The sequence below is a fragment of the Myotis lucifugus genome, unplaced genomic scaffold (assembly GCF_000147115.1).
Source record: "Myotis lucifugus unplaced genomic scaffold, Myoluc2.0 scaffold_6, whole genome shotgun sequence".
Taxonomy (NCBI): domain Eukaryota; kingdom Metazoa; phylum Chordata; class Mammalia; order Chiroptera; family Vespertilionidae; genus Myotis; species Myotis lucifugus.
The window spans coordinates 12,732,132-12,748,604 of record NW_005871054.1 but is presented as its reverse complement, the minus strand read 5'-3'; the positions used below and the strand labels follow the sequence as shown (position 1 = coordinate 12,748,604).

At 37.2% G+C, this 16,473-nt stretch overlaps 1 protein-coding gene across 5 annotated transcripts in view; it reads left to right on the top strand.

Moving 5' to 3' along the window:
* The window catches only part of SOCS5 (suppressor of cytokine signaling 5), a 46,386-nt gene extending 36,743 nt beyond the window's left edge, over positions 1–9,643 (top strand). For all 5 annotated transcript variants that reach the window (XM_006083387.3, XM_023747073.1, XM_006083383.2 and 2 more), the window contains one exon: positions 5,420–9,643. In XM_006083387.3, the coding sequence (XP_006083449.1) occupies positions 5,432–7,042 (1,611 nt within the window). In that variant the 5' untranslated portion in view covers positions 5,420–5,431 and the 3' untranslated portion in view covers positions 7,043–9,643. The remainder of the gene's footprint in view (positions 1–5,419) is intronic.
* The last annotated feature ends 6,830 nt before the right edge of the window (positions 9,644–16,473 follow it).

The following is a 16,473-nucleotide window of genomic DNA, read 5'->3' as shown; positions in this document are numbered from 1 at the left end:
TTTTGCTGATCTGACCAAAAAAATAGGTATAATTTTGATTCACACTGGATGGCTATTATTATATTAGCTGTTGTCATATTTTTATTTGACAATCTAAGAGGACAGTGCCCCTAACTAAATAGTCAGGTATTGCATGTTTTGAAAATTCCTGTGACACACCAGTTGAAAATCATTGTATAAATGATTATGTATAAATTACATATAAATGTTATGTATATTCCAATAAAACTCTGAGGTTGAATTATATCAGTAATTTTATATGGTTGAACATATTGAATAACAGTATAAGAGATAAATAGGCATCCAGTTATATTTTTCTAAAAATTATTGAAATGCCACCAAAATACCAATTAAAAGTTGAAACTCTTAAACTGTCTCCTGTACTCTGAATTTGGCACAGAAATACTTTCCTTAATCATGTGTCCCAATTTTTGTTACTGAAACTGAAGGACTTTCTGTTGGGAAGGTATTACCATGACTAAGTAGTCTAGATAGACTAAACAGTAGACAGAGGATTTGAGTTGAGTCATATTATTCCTCTTTAACCATTGTGGCATGCCGTGTAGTCTTAAAACTTGCTGAATTAATTTATTTCTAATAAAGTGTGGATTGAGTCCCATTAAAATGAACTCCTGGAAACTATTTTAATTATTTTGTTTTGTGGGAATTTTGTAATAGATATAACTTGGCATTAAGAGGGCCATTGACTGTAATCTTTAATATTTTATGTACGTAAATTTTTCTAGTAATGGAATTTGACCTATCATTTTCCATAATTCTGGTTTATAGCTTATCCTGTTAAATATCGTTTTTCAACAAAAGCTGTTGTTGAAAATGGCATTATAAAACCAGTTTTAAATTCTGATTATCCTTGGAGGAAGAAATGAGTTTTTAGAAATTTGTTTTGGTTAGTTTTAAGGATAGCTATACAGGAGTGGAAATGGAAAGATTGTAATGAACGAGTGACTTTTATTCCAGAATCAATACAGTTTAAATTTAACACTTTTTTAGCTATGTGTAACGTTATATAAAGTAATAGAGTTGTAATTTAGGTTTCAAAGGGTTTCAGCTAAAAATATTTCCTAAAATTTAACAACAAAACAAACAAAAGAACCTCAAAACTGACATTGTAAATATTAAGATAGTTGAAATGCAGGCCCTGGCCCAGTAGCTCAGTTGGTTAGAGTGTCGTCCACATTCACCAAGGTTGCAGGTTTGATCCCTCAGGGCACATACAAGAAACAACCAATGAATGCATAAATAAGTGGAGCAACAACTTGATGTTTCTCTCTCTCTCTCTCAAATCAGTAAATAAATAAATAAATAAATAAATAATTTAATAAAAACCTTCTCCTGAGAATGTCAAGGCAAAAATATTAAAAAAAAATAGTTGAAATGCCTGTCTGATTCTTACATGGACTCTTCTATGAATCATTATCAGCATTTTTTTTTATTCCCAGTATTACAGCCGCCCACATAGCATTTCCCACATCAAGAAAAATTCCACTTTCTATCCCCAAAGGGTGTGGAAGCATAATAGTCTCTCTTTAAATTAGAGTATTTTGTCACGATGTAATCTATCAACACTATTCAGATTAGAAATAGAGAAATCACTAAGTTTCATGCTCTATTTATAAACTGAACCAAAGTTCCAGTATTGGAAACTGCCTTTTGTAACCTGTCAAGTACAGTCCCACTCGGTTATTCAACTTATAAGCAGCTGTATAGGGAGATAAGTGGTTTTAAGTTTGGTTGCTTTCTAAAACAGTCATTTTTCAAGTATAATTTGCTTGTCAAAGAAATATTTTTAGATAGCTACAAAATTTATGTTGTAAACATGGAGAAAAGAGACTCTGACTTCTTGAATATTGCTATTCTAATGTCTATCATGGTATGGTTTGTAATCTTACATACTGTAGACCTGGGTCATTAAACTTTCTGTAAAGGGCGAGGTGGAAAATATTTTAGGTTTTGCAGGCTACATGTGGTTTCTGTCAATAATCTTTGTGGGTTTTTTGTTGTTGTTTAGTAATCCCTTTAAAAATGTAAAAAACATTCTTAGCCAGGCTCCATACAGAAATAGGCCAGAGGCCATATTTTGTCCTCAGGCTATGTAGTTTGCTGACCCCTGCTCTAAATCAGTACTGTCCAGAAGAAATATAATTTGAACCATATGTGTAATTTTAAATTTTTTAGTAACCACATTGAAAAAGTAAAAAGCAGATGAAATTAATTTTAATGATATATTTAACCAATTAAATCCATGCTGTTATTTCAGTAGGTGACACTAGCCAAATTTCAGGGACTCAGTAACCACATGTATTAGATAGCACAACAGTATACCAGAGCTACCCAAAGTATGGGCTGTGAATTGATGCCAAAAAGATGATAAGTTAGGTATAGAAATTAAAAGCAAGCATTTAAAATATTTTATAGCAATTTGACAGTTATTTTATGTCTGTTCAATCTAATAATGTACTTGCATTTCATGTCTTTTTTACATTTCCTATTCCCAGTAATTTATTATTCTTATATCTTACAAAAGTGTCAGTGCTCTAGATGGTCTCTCCTAGGATTCTATAGGCCTCTTGAATACATGACAAAAATAAAAAAGATGAGAAATAGTGATGAGATTGTGGCACATAGTTTATTTAGTATTGTTCACACCCTACTTTAGAGCATTGTCCTTTTTTTTTTTTTTTTAACCCTCACCTGAGGATATTTTTCCCATTGATTTTTAGAGAGAATGGAAGGGAAGGAGAGAAGAAGGAGGGAAAAAGAACACATAGATGTAAGAGAGAGAGACATCAATTGGTTGCCTCCTGCACATGCCCACTAAAACTAAAGCAATAAAAAAAGCATAAGGGATAAATTCAGAAGCAAAAAACAAACGAGAGAAGATAAAAATAGGCCTAATTGGTGAAGTTTTTGGTAAAAGCAGGTCACTAGAAATTAACAGAACTGAGAATGGCGATCTAAGTGCCTGCAAAATGAGTATGTTAGAAAGGAGCAAACCAATTTACACTGCTGGCTCAGAAATTAGAGAAACCAGCTACTTCAGAGGGTAAGGATGAAGTATAGAGCGGAAAACGTGTGGTTGAAAGTGTATGCATCAGGCTCCCACGTGTCAATCTTCACCCTCAGTAGCCAGGAGATCACCATTCCTTTACCTTAGATGAAACTAGAGGTTAGAGCTGGGAAAATTTAATCAAGAGGTTCAGATATAGCTGGAGCTGGAACAGCTTTTATAAATAAGGACACCTTTGAAAAAACAGGGACTTAAGGTTGAGGTTAAGACTCCATTATTCTCTTGCCTTGTTCTCAGAACATGGCAGTCAGGTATATATCGGGGTTGACAAAAGTAGGCTTACAGTTGTGATTACTCAAAGCAGTTTATTCTTATGTATTCAGTAATTATTTTATTTATTATTATTATTATTATTAACCTACTTTTGCTCACCCCTGTATGCTCTAGAGAAGAGATTGGAGCATTTGTCTCTGGGATGAGCCAGCCAGCAGACAGACTTACAGATACTGACTTTTGGGGATAAAAAAACAACTCATTGCCTCATTACCTTGTAGTAAAACCAATCAGTTGGCAAACAACTCTCCCATGTAGACAGAGCTTCTGATTAGCATGTTAGTCCTGATGCATAGCCAGGGCTCATCAGACAGAACTTAAGAAGAAAACAGTACTGAGAAGAAACAGATAAAAATATTTAAAATGTTAAAATATTTAAAATGTTTTGTATCCTTAGTGAAATGAGATATTACAGACAAGAAATTAAAATAGGATACTATTAAAAAGAACATTCAGAGAGCCCTAGCCGTTTTGCTCAGTGGATAGAGCGTCAGCCTGTGGACTAATGGGTACCAGGTTTGATTCCTGTCAAGGGCACATGCCTGGGTTGCTATCCCCAGTAGGAGGCGTGTAGGAGGCAACCCATCAATGATTCTCTCTCATCATTGATGTTTCTATCTCTCTCCCTTTCCCTTCCTCTCTGAAATCAATAATATATATATATTTAAAGAAGAAGAACAGAGAACAAGAAAATTGTTTTGGAAATTAAAACTGTGATAGAAAAATTGTAACTGAACTAGAAATGTTGGAAAGTGACGCCAAAGAAATCTACCAGACAGTAGAAAAGGAAAGGAAATGCAATATTGAAAAGAAAACATGATAAAAGATGAACCTAAGAGTTCTAGTATCTAATAAAAAGGACTTTCAGGAGAGAGGGAGGGGGCAGTGGGAAGGACATGGAAAGGCCCCAGCTTAATGAATGTAAAAAAAAAAAGGGGGGGGCACTCGAAGGATAAAGAACAACTATAATTTTTCATGAAACAAAAACAGGCCACATAAGAAGATTGGGAATTAGTATGATGTGGACTTTTTGACAGCCCCTAACTAGAACAGTGAAATAATGCCCTAAAATTCTGAGGACAAATCATTTTCCACCTAGAATTTTATCAGTCAGTTCAGGTTTTTCCATTTCTTCCAGTGTTGACTTTTAGGTTACTGAATAAGACAGTGTGCCTGTTAATATTGTAGTCTTAAAATAATTTATTTGTAAAATGCCATAAACTGCTTTAGATTTTTATAAAGGAGCAAGAATAAAGAAGCCAAATTGCATATTTTTGTTTTTATTTTGTTAATTATTAAAGTATCATAAATTTTTTTATTGCTCTATTTCTTCTAAGCTCTTCCAGGATTGAGACTTGTGAAGCTTAAAGATATCTTTTCACTTAAACCTAAATATTGTATTCTCTTTCCTTCCTCTTATTTTTCTTTCTACTCAGATTGCTTCTTCAAAATCATGGATAAAATATGATACATTGTAGGGTGGAGAGGGAAGATATAAAATTTTTACAAGTGATTAACCTGTAAGCTTTAGATTGCTAGGTTAGTGGAGTAGTAGTTGGTAAGTGAAATTGGGAAGATTGCTACTTAAAGGTTTTTAACTAATTTTAATATTTATATAAATGTGGTCCTGCTTATAACTTTTGAGAAATTGAATCATATATGTTTCAAAATACAGAATACGTTTTCCCTTTTCATATTTCAGGCAAGTACCTAAATTATTCAAAGTAAGGCAACAATCAATGTCATAATGAAATTAGATTGATACATGGGAAAAAGAAACCAGAGTTTAATTGAAAGTGTTTCTTTCCTTTCCCCCGAGTCCTGAGTATGTTATCTGAAAGGAAATGGGAAGTGAGGACTAGCTTGAATGCAGTGCCACAAAGGGCCTGGTGACCTTACAGCTACCTAGCAGAATGTCTGTCCTATCACTTTAGTAATGGAAGGCGGACTCTTGACCAGTATTGCTGAAATTTCCAAAGAGAAGGGGAGTGGGTTCTGCCTTTTCTGTTTCACACACCACTTTAACTTATTTTTCTCCTTTCCCTGTTTTGTCTTTAGGTCCTATAATCAATGGATAAAGTGGGGAAAATGTGGAATAACTTCAAATACAGGTGTCAGAATCTCTTTAGTCATGAGGGAGGAAGCCGTAGTGAAAATGTGGACATGAACTCCAACAGATGTTTGTCTGTCAGAGAGAAAAGCATCAGTATAGGAGACTCAGCGCCTCAGCAACAAAGCAGTCCCTTAAGAGAAAATGTTGCCTTACAACTGGGATTAAGCCCTTCAAAGAATTCTTCAAGGAGAAACCCAAACTGTGCCACTGAAATTCCTCAGATTGTTGAAATAAGCATTGAAAAGGATAACGACTCGTGTGTCACCACAGGATCAAGACTTGCAAGAAGAGATTCCTACTCTCGACATGCTCCGTGGGGTGGGAAGAAGAAACATTCCTGTTCTACAAAGACTCAAAGTTCACTGGATACTGATAAAAAGTTTGGTAGAACTCGAAGTGCACTTCAGAGGAGAGAGAGGCGATACGGCGTAAGCTCCGTACATGACATGGACAGTGTTTCCAGCAGAACTGTAGGAAGTCGCTCTCTGAGACAGAGGTTGCAGGATACTGTGGGCTTGTGTTTTCCTATGAGAACTTACAACAAGCAGTCAAAGCCTCTCTTTTCTAATAAAAGAAAAATACACCTTTCTGAATTAATGCTTGAGAAATGTCCTTTTCCTGCTGGCTCAGATTTAGCCCAAAAATGGCATTTGATTAAACAGCATACAGCCCCTGTGAGCCCACATTCAACATTTTTTGATACATTTGATCCATCCTTGGTTTCTACAGAAGATGAAGAAGATAGGCTTAGAGAGAGAAGGCGGCTTAGTATTGAAGAAGGGGTTGACCCCCCTCCCAATGCACAAATACATACATTTGAAGCCACTGCACAGGTTAATCCCTTATATAAACTGGGACCCAAGTTAGCTCCTGGGATGACTGAAATAAGTGGGGACAGTTCTGCAATTCCACAAGCTAATTGTGACTCAGAAGAGGACACAACCACGCTGTGTTTGCAGTCACGTAGGCAGAAGCAACGTCAGGTATCTGGAGACAGCCATGCCCACGTCAGCAGACAGGGAGCTTGGAAAGTCCATACACAGATTGATTATATACACTGCCTCGTGCCTGATCTGCTTCAGATTACAGGCAATCCCTGTTACTGGGGAGTGATGGACCGTTATGAAGCAGAAGCCCTTCTTGAAGGGAAACCTGAAGGCACATTTTTGCTCAGGGACTCTGCACAAGAGGACTACCTCTTCTCTGTGAGCTTCCGTCGCTACAACAGATCCCTGCACGCCCGAATTGAACAGTGGAATCACAACTTTAGCTTTGATGCCCACGACCCATGTGTATTTCACTCCACCACTGTAACAGGACTTTTGGAACATTATAAAGATCCAAGTTCTTGCATGTTTTTTGAACCGTTGCTTACTATCTCACTAAATAGGACTTTCCCTTTTAGCTTGCAGTATATCTGCCGTGCAGTAATCTGCAGATGCACTACGTACGATGGAATTGATGGGCTCCCTTTACCATCAATGTTGCAGGATTTTCTAAAAGAGTATCATTATAAACAAAAAGTTAGAGTTCGCTGGTTAGAACGAGAACCAGTCAAGGCGAAGTAAATTCTCCTGTCCTATATCTGCTTTTATGTGCATCAGACAGTACACCTATAGCAAGCACACATATCAGTGTTAGGTTTTTTTCAGTACAGTATGTAAGCTTAGTGTCAGTATCTGTCAGAAGTGTTAGTATCTGTCAGATGCGATCTGCTGTTACTCAGAAAAACATGGTCGCTATTGAGACAACAGAAGATAGAACTGCAGGTGTTCAGTAAGGCTACAAATATAGTTTGCCGAATTAGCTGTTTGGTTTTTAATGGCTGAAGTAATTGAATGAGGCAATTCTGAGGCATTTGCTATGAAGAATTCTATTTCTTACTAAAGAACAAATTGTTAATATTGGATGAGTATTTCAACAGTGTGATTAATGTTTGAAATTATTATTTTTTCTAAGAATTTTTTTATAACCTTCCAAAAGTAGTGATGTTTGTAGTTACTATAAATCAAGCTTTGAAAATCCAAAAATAAAGACTGCCTTCCTTTTAGAAAAAATTAAAAAATAAATGCAATTTTCTGGCCACAAGGGCATAGTGCAGTTACTTAAGTGTTGATATTGTTTATAGTTAGTCTTTTTCTCTTCTGCAAAAGGTACTGTTAAGTAAACCAGTTTTTCTAAATAGTAGTTCTTAAAATTTCAGACTTATAAAGTTTGTAGGAGAATTTTATTTAAAGGCCTTAGGTGTTAATTTTTTTAATGAGTGCTTTAACTTAAAACATATTGGGAATAGCTGCTGCAATTTAGTCCTTTGTATGATGTTTAAAGTTGACATATGCACTCTAATTGTTGATTTATTAATGTTGGATTTTTTCCTATGCCCATGACAAGTTTGTGAACCATGAAGAAAATGAGACTAGAAGATGCCCAAACAAGTCAGAAATAATAACTACAGTGATTGCTGATGTTGAGGTTATTGTTAAACTGTAATAATTTGGATGGCAGTATTTTTCTCTTTGTTGTAAATGCTCATAGCTGAATTGCTTAAAGTACAATTTATAGAATTTCAATGGAATTGAATTTCATTTTTAATGGAAAATCTGAAATCTAAGTTGCAGATTTAAAAGGTACTGTACAACCATTGTATCTGTAAATAACTTTACTTAGCACCTTTTTGTCACTTAGAATAGTATGCAATACTACTTGAGTGAGCTATTTTGGAAGTAATACCAAGTTCTAGTGTTTGCTTCTTAGCATTGAACTGAACTTACAGTTCTGTCCTAGACATTTTGCACTAAAGTAGTGGAATCCATTCTTGTGTCGTTTTGTTCATGTGCTCTGTACCACTGGTGAGTGCTCCTTAGTTCCCTTACCTGCTGCTACAGAAAGTTATTTTACATGATGGCTTATTGCCAAGGCTACAAAAAAGAAAAGCTATATTTGTATGCAACACTAACCCTTTGACTGCTAATGTATGTTTCTCTGCTTGCTGTGCCTTGTTATGGCTGCTTTTTTGTGCTAATAAAGTATGTTTGGTGTTCTCCTTGTATATCTACTGTTTTATACATTTGCAACAATTTCTCTTGTAAATGGAATGGATTGGGGTTTTTAAATAAGCTTTACCTGACAACCTACTATAGTCAATGCAGAATTACTGTACAGTCTAATATTGACTTATTCTGACTAAACTAACTCTAAATGTAATGCTATACATCTTTCCAATCATCACATATACTGTGCAACACTATAGTTACTGCAAATTACTGTGCAGTTTAGATTATAACAAAATGAACAGAGAAATATTGATTAAACCTGTTGATTTCTCTGCTTTTATGTGAAAAATAGAAACTGTCAATGACATGTCATAGTAAATAAGTATTTCTAGCCTCCCACTGCACCAGAAGCAGGTTAAAAGAAGTCTTATGAACTAATACATCAGCGCCATTTATTGGTTTGGGGACCATTTTAATTAACAAATGCCCAAAATATAGAACTTTAACCAAAGATTTATCTATTTTAAAGCAAAATGGGAATTGAAGGAACTTAATAATTCCTGTTATTCCTAATAGAAGTCCCTGAAGAACATATACCAAAGTGTTTGAGAACTTCATCCAAACCTACTTTACAGCATTATGTGCAATTAAGTTGTTATGACATAATTATATTGCATAATCGTTGGGTTCATTTTCTTGAGCTGATCATGTACCTGGGAAATAAACCTCTTGGAAATGAAAAGTTCTTACTGCTTTTTGGAGACAGACTATTTGTGCAAGCAAGATCTTGTTTTAAAGAGGTAACTTGAAACTCCAAGAAAGCACTTCATATTTTATATGCTTGTAGCAAATCAATGTTCTAATTGTAGTTTTCTAGAAAGTATTAATGCATTTATGTATTTCAGAACTTTAAATGTTAAATGGAAATTGTTTTAAATGTGTAAATATTTGAGTTTCTGTAAGCATGTATACACTGTGCTAAAAGTCACTTATGTTTCAGTTTGTGTGTAATATTAATATGCAACTTTTGATTTAAAAATTTTTTCTTGAAATATTAGTGGCTTACATTTTAAAAAAGAAAAATCACCAGCATGAAATTACACTGAAGTCTATATTCACTGTGTCTTTTTCTGAATCCCATTGTAGTCTGTCAACTAAATTTGTGTTTTCATGGTCTTTTTGAAGTGTATTTTAATACAAACCAGGAAATTCTTTAGAAGTTTAGGCACATCTTCATAGTGAAGTAATTAACCCAAAGACAGATGACTCTGATTCATATATATTCTCATTCTTTCACTCACTCATTCACTTGTTCATTTATTCTCTCTGTATATGCATATATGTACACAGACATACATACATTTGTGGTGTTAATATTACTTTAGACAATATTGCCATCTGATTTTAAGTCATTTAGAGGCCTTATTCCATATATATGTGCATATACATGTGTGTGTGTACATATATATAGATATGTGTGTGTGTATATATATATATAGAAGCCAAGCGACCAGAATGCCAGAACAACTGGTTGTTTTGACGCACACTGCGGCCCCATTCAGCCCACCCCGATCAGGGGCGGGGCCAGCTGGCCGACCACCCACAGCCCCTTCCCCCAGCCAGGCCAGCCCCAATCAGCCTCAATTGGGGTAAGCCGGCTGGACCCCACCCATGCACGAATTTGTACACCAGGCCTCTAGTGTGTGTGTGTGTGTGTGTGTGTGTGTGTGTGTGTGTGTGTGTGTGTATTTCTTGTATCATTCAAATTTGATTATCTACACCTACAGTTTAGTCTTGCTACTCTTAGTCTTTTTTGTCATACAATCACCGTACAAAGATAATGCTTTTATTAGTATTTTCTTTTCTGGCTAAACACAGTAAAAAAAATGAAAAAGAAATAGCTTGGTTTAAATATAGTTATTAACAGTCATAATTAAATTGATATTTCTTAGACAAAAATTTAGCCCAAGTAATTATACCCCATAACTGATCCGTTTTCTTAAGGTCTATTAGAAGGTTTATATAAGATTTATAATGGATTGAACCATAAAAATTGATACTTCTGAGCTTCATTTTGACAAAATTCAAAGCTTATGAACCTTTTTATTTGACATTTTAACCTGGTTGCTATTAATTTTTTAAAATATATTTTTATTGATTTCAGAGAGGGGGAGAGATTGAAACATCAATGATCAGAATCATTGATCAGCTGCCTCCTGCACACCTCCTACTGGGGACCTCCCCAACAACGCAGGCATGTGCCCTTGACCAGAATCGAACCCAGGACCTTTCAGTCCCAGGCCGATGCTCTATCCACTGAGCCAAACCGGATAGGGCGAACTGTTCATTTTTATCCCAAGCTTCCTTTGCTCCCTGGCACTAAACAGTCATTTGGTAAGTTTTATTGAGATTGGTCTTAAATCACTTATTTTGATAGCTGTAAAATTGCTTTTAGGTGAAGGGAAAGGCTATGAGTGAATCAGGACTCTATCCCTCTGTGGGAGTGTGTTCACACAGGGAAAATTACACCAGTTTGTTCACTTGTTCTGCACACCAACACAGTTTTACTATATGAAATTAGATAAAGATGCACACAAAAGGCTGACTTAAAGGTGAGAAGAGTTCCCAAAGAGGACAAGACTGCTTGGTTGTATGCACAAAAACTACAGTACCAATGAGGCTCAGGTTTTGTTTCATATTTTTTTTGCAACTGCTGATACAGAACAGACTTTCTAAATAGTATGGTGTACAAGAGGTTTGGGATGGGATTTTTGTGGGAAGTGGTTGGTTGGTGCTTGCCATTGGAAAGTATGGTTCAGTTGGAACAACTGTTTTGGTGCCCGGAAGCTTGATTGAACATTTAGACTCTTCAGCCATTCATTCAACAAATACTCAGTGCCAGTCACCATTTTAGGTGATGGGTCTACATTGGGCTATAAGACAAAGTTATAGGGTCACTGGGGAATGGTGACCTTGAGTGGTGAGAGGAGAATGACCAAAGAAAAGAGCATTTTGATGAAAGAAACAAAATCTCAAGTCAAGAATGAGCTTATATATTGAGAAAGAAAATGCTACCAAGTCTGGAGTCCAGTGAGGGGGTGGCAGGGGGCTGGGAGGAGAGTAGTAGGTGCTAACGTAGAGATTGTCAAGGGCCTAACCAATGAGGGCTATGAATCCATAGTAAGGAATTTTTATTTTATTCTGAATATGTTGGTAAGCCATTGGAGGATTGTAAGTAGGCGAGTGACATGTTCTGCTTTTTATTCCTTTGGTACATGGAGAACAAGCTATAGTGGGGCAAAATAAGGGAGACAGCTTTTGTTTTCTATACACATCTTTATTTTAACATTAAAAGAACCACACACTCATTCTGACAGCCTTACCAGCCTTCACTACCCAATAAGTCACGCACACACACTCAGGTACTTGGAAAGTTACTGCACATTTCTTGCTCTGATCGAGTGAAGGCAAAGGGGCCACTGTGCCCACAATCTCAGTTCACCTTCCATAAGGATACCTTCCTGGAAATGGGCTGTGGGGCAGCTGCTCTTGAACCTTGCTCCAGATTATGAAACCAGTGAAGGTAGCACAATTCTCATGGCTACTTTTACTTCAGTGTGTCATGTTTATTGAAGTGAAACTTTTTAAATAGGTAAGAGAAGGTGGGAGCCTGGACTGGGGCGGTAGTCATAGGGAGAAGTCAGATTCATGATGTCTTTTGGTGGTAAAGCTAAAAGGATTTGGTGATGGATTCGATGTGAAGAAGAAATCAGACACCAATTTTTGACCTGAGCAAGAATGGTGATGCCAGCAGCTAAGATTTCAGAAAACCAGTGAAGGAGCAAATTTGAGGGTATCTTCGATATGCTGAGTTTTGAAATTCTTATTAATTACCCCAACATAGACACTGAGTAGGCAATTGGATGTATGAATGTAGACTTAAGGGGAAAGTAAAATCTGGGGAGTCACTAGATAGATAGTATTTAAAACCATAGGACAGGAGGGCAACAGCTAGGGGTTTTGCATGGAGTAAAGCATTTCTTTGGGGGAAGTAATTATGGCAATATTTATCTTTGGACAATTCAAAGATTCTGCAAAATTAGGTGTGTTTTTTACGCCAACTACTTTTAATAGGAGACTTTCCTTTCAAAAAAATTTAGGATACTGGAATCATAACCTTACACTCACTTTTAACACTTTATCCATGTCAAATTTGGTTGTCATGCCTTCCATGTCAAGTTTACTTGTGTATTTTTAGTACAAATTTTTATGTGAGAGATACAAGTTCATTATGGAATATTTAGAAAGTACTGAAAGTATAAAACAGTACCAAAAAGAAAAAAAACACCTCCATATTATCTCTTTCTCTACTATCACCAACTCCAACCCTCCCCCTCCCAACTCCCATTTTGTAGTCTTCCAATAGTAACTGTTATTAACATTTATTCCCTTCCAATATTTTCCATGCATTTTAACAGTTAAAAGATCAAAATTTATAAACTACTAGGGCCCGGTGCATGAATTCGTGCACGGGTGGGGTCCAGCCAGCCGGCCAGGGGGAGAGGACACAGGAGGTTGGCCGGCTGGCCCCGCCCCCATTGGGCCAGTTGGCAGGCCACAGTATGCATCATAGCAACCCGTCATTCCGGTCATTCCGATCATTCCAATCGTTATGGTCGCTTGGTTTTTAGATAGATATTAACATACAGAGATGAGAAGAGGCTTAAACCTCGAATAACTTTTAGAGAGTATACTCAGATGTGCTCCAAATTATTCGATGGTTAGAAGAACTGAGATTGCAAAGGCCTAATCACTGGTGCTTTCTTGAAATAAAGTTTCAGTAGAAGATGAAAACCCTCACCTCACAGAATATAAGCTAGTTGAGAACACGGGCAAAATATCCTATATAGTAAAAGCCTAATATGCTAAGTGTCCGGTCATCCAGTAACCGGTCGACTGTTCAACCGATCAAAGCTAATGATATGCTAAGGCCGCTCAACTGCATGCTGTGATGTGCACTGACCACCAGGGGGCAGACACTCTGACCGGTAGGTTAGCTTGCTGCTGGGGTCTGGCTGATCGGCACTGAGTGAGATGGGCCGGACACGCCCTGGAGCCCTCCCACGGTACCTCCCCAGCCCGATCATGCACTGGTGGGGTCCCTTGGCCTGGCCTGTGCCCTCTCACAATCCAGGACCCCTCGGGGGGTGTCGGAGAGCCAATTTCAGCCCAATCCCACAGGCCACTACCCTCAGGAGGGCCCAATCCCGAAGGCCACTACCCTCAGGAGGGCGCCAGACGCAGGGCTCATGGCTGGTGAGCATTGCTGCAGCAGCTCGAGCCTCTCTTGAGCGGGACTAACTGGGCGCGAGCCTGTGGCAGGTGCAGTGAGGCCAGGATGAGCGGGAGCAGCAGGTAGGAGCTGCAGGCAGTGTTAGACTGCCAGTTTAGGCCTGATTCCCCGCAGGCCACCCAGAGGGGACCCACTCGTGCATGAATTCATGCACTGGGCCTCTAGTAAAAGTATAATGATGCAAATATATGGAAATAGACCAAGCAAAAAGTAATTAAGCAAAAACTGGTTGCATGCTTGATATGGAAAAACAGAAACGTGAGTAGAAACAGGGTGATTTGGTGTCTTGGATTTGTTTCATCACAAGAATGTCTAAGAATTTGACTTAGCAGAAGATGGAGAAGTAAGATGGGGACATACAGTGGTAAGTAGCATGCATTTGGATCAGAGTCTATAATGACTCACTGCAAAATAAAAGCTGAATGCTTTTTAAATTTTTGTCTCTTATCAAAGCAAAAATCTTCTTTGGATATATTTCAGTTAGCAAAAACAGGTACTACTGTAGGTCTCATAAAAGCAAAGTGGTGTAATGTGAATATCTGAAAATACCTGTGTTTAAAATAACCCAGAGTTAAATTTTTTAATAAAAGTAAAAGATTGGTAACATGCCATATCTGAGACATTTAAAAGTTGTTTCAGAGTAAATTTCCTACAAAAAATATAAATTTTCTGCTTGAATAACCAGAATGCAGGGCCCTGGGGTGATAAGATCAAATGAACACATCTCTCCCCTGCTCCCTTATTTGTTTCCCCAATCTTGTTTTCATACTTAGTGTTCAAATTATCTTCCTTCTTTATATGTTGATATTTTTTAAGCACACATACTTTTTTCACAGTTCTTCAGGTAGCTTCTAGTGAATTCCAATACAAAGAAGATAGATGGATAGATAGATGATTAGATAGATAAAAGTAATTACTTTTATGCCAACACCTTAAAGCTATTTAGAACTTTTAGGAAAGCCATGAAAGAATGCTGCGTTGGAAATGGAGAAGTACTCAAAAGCATTGTATCATGTTTTCAAATGGATTGTGATTACAGTCTCAGTTCACTGAACCGAACCTCTGGTGGGTGGGTGTAGGATTACTGTTTCTTCAGTTCTTATTAAATGAGAGCAGAGACCCAAGGGGACTCATGATCATGTGGGAATGGACGAAATGGGGACTGTGTTCTCTCTGGTGGTGTGGGCTCAAAGCTATCCATCCAGATAGCTTTAAAAGAAAGCCAAGGACATAACTAATATGATGACCTTCCTGTGGTGAATGGAGAAACCCATGGATAATTCACAGAACAAATGAATGCCTTAGGAAACACTCAGGCAATAGTCTCTTGCCATTGGAGGTAACTATATCTGTGAAACTATAGGTCCAAAGTGATATGGTACTAAAGTCATCTTTTTTAGTGGAAACGAATGACCTTGAAGAAACATTATATGAGATGTTAGGAGTTGGTTGCAGGGGAGTAGCAGACCTGGGTTCAGGTTAGGAGACTTGGCCCCCACTCATGTCATCATGGTCAAATCACGATATTTCTTGGCCTTCTTTTCTTCTTGTCAAAAAGAAAATATCTGCCTGTCTCATAGAATCATAGTTTGAAAATCATCTCAGATAAGAAATGGCAGATAAATCACCAATCATTTTTAGAGCTCTATGGCATTTGGAAAAATGAGCATTTTGTAATTTGTATATATGAGTTAATACAAGACAGGGATTTATTTAAGACTAGAGGCCCAGCGTGTGAAATCGCGCCAGACCCAGACCCCCCCACCCCACGCCGCGGGATCCAGACCCCCCCACCCCCGCGCCACGGGACCCCAGACTCCCTCCGCCGCACCACCATGGTCGGGATCCATCAATGCACCTCTAGGTGACCGGTCCTTTGGTCATTACAGTGTTACGGCCACAGGCCTTTTATAATATAGATAATTTTTAAGTTAAGAAAGTTGTTCTTTACATAACATTTTTCTTCTGATAAACTCAAACTTCATAGCTGTGTAGCTATTGTCAATTTGCCTGGGTTGTGCTACAGTTCAGCTACCTACTAACCAGTAAGTTTCTTAACTTTTCTCATCTACCTCCTCTACCTACCTCACTGTGGTGAGCAAATGCTGTACTAAATAATCCTTGAGAAGTGCATAGCACGGTGCCTGGCACATAGTAAGTGCTCAATACATGTTGTTACTGTTTTCTTTATTCTTACATTCATCATGCATATTATTCCATTAGTAGAAATGGAGAACTGAAATCTAGAGATGCTTTTGGCCTTTCTTCTGCAGAAGGCTTGACTAAAATGTGAATTCAGCCAGTAGTTCTATATGCTGTTGGTTTAATGTGGAGTTTTATTGAAGGACAGAGTCAAAATCTTGAAACATTATCTCTAAATCTTCACGAGGAATAAATCTATAAAACGTGCTCAGAAAATTACTTGGAAGTAGGATAAAGCCAACCATAACTCTATTCAAATTTTTATTTCAAGGCTCATAAAATTTTTTAGTTTTTTTCCATAAAGTGAAAGAATTTATCTCTGGAATCAATAGAAGTAGAGTTATTATAAATTTAGTTCATGTTTTTACATCCTGGTAGAAATGTGGCAATATACATAGAAAAGTTTTATTAAAGTTTAATTATTTTTCTCTAAATACACCCTTCTATTTTA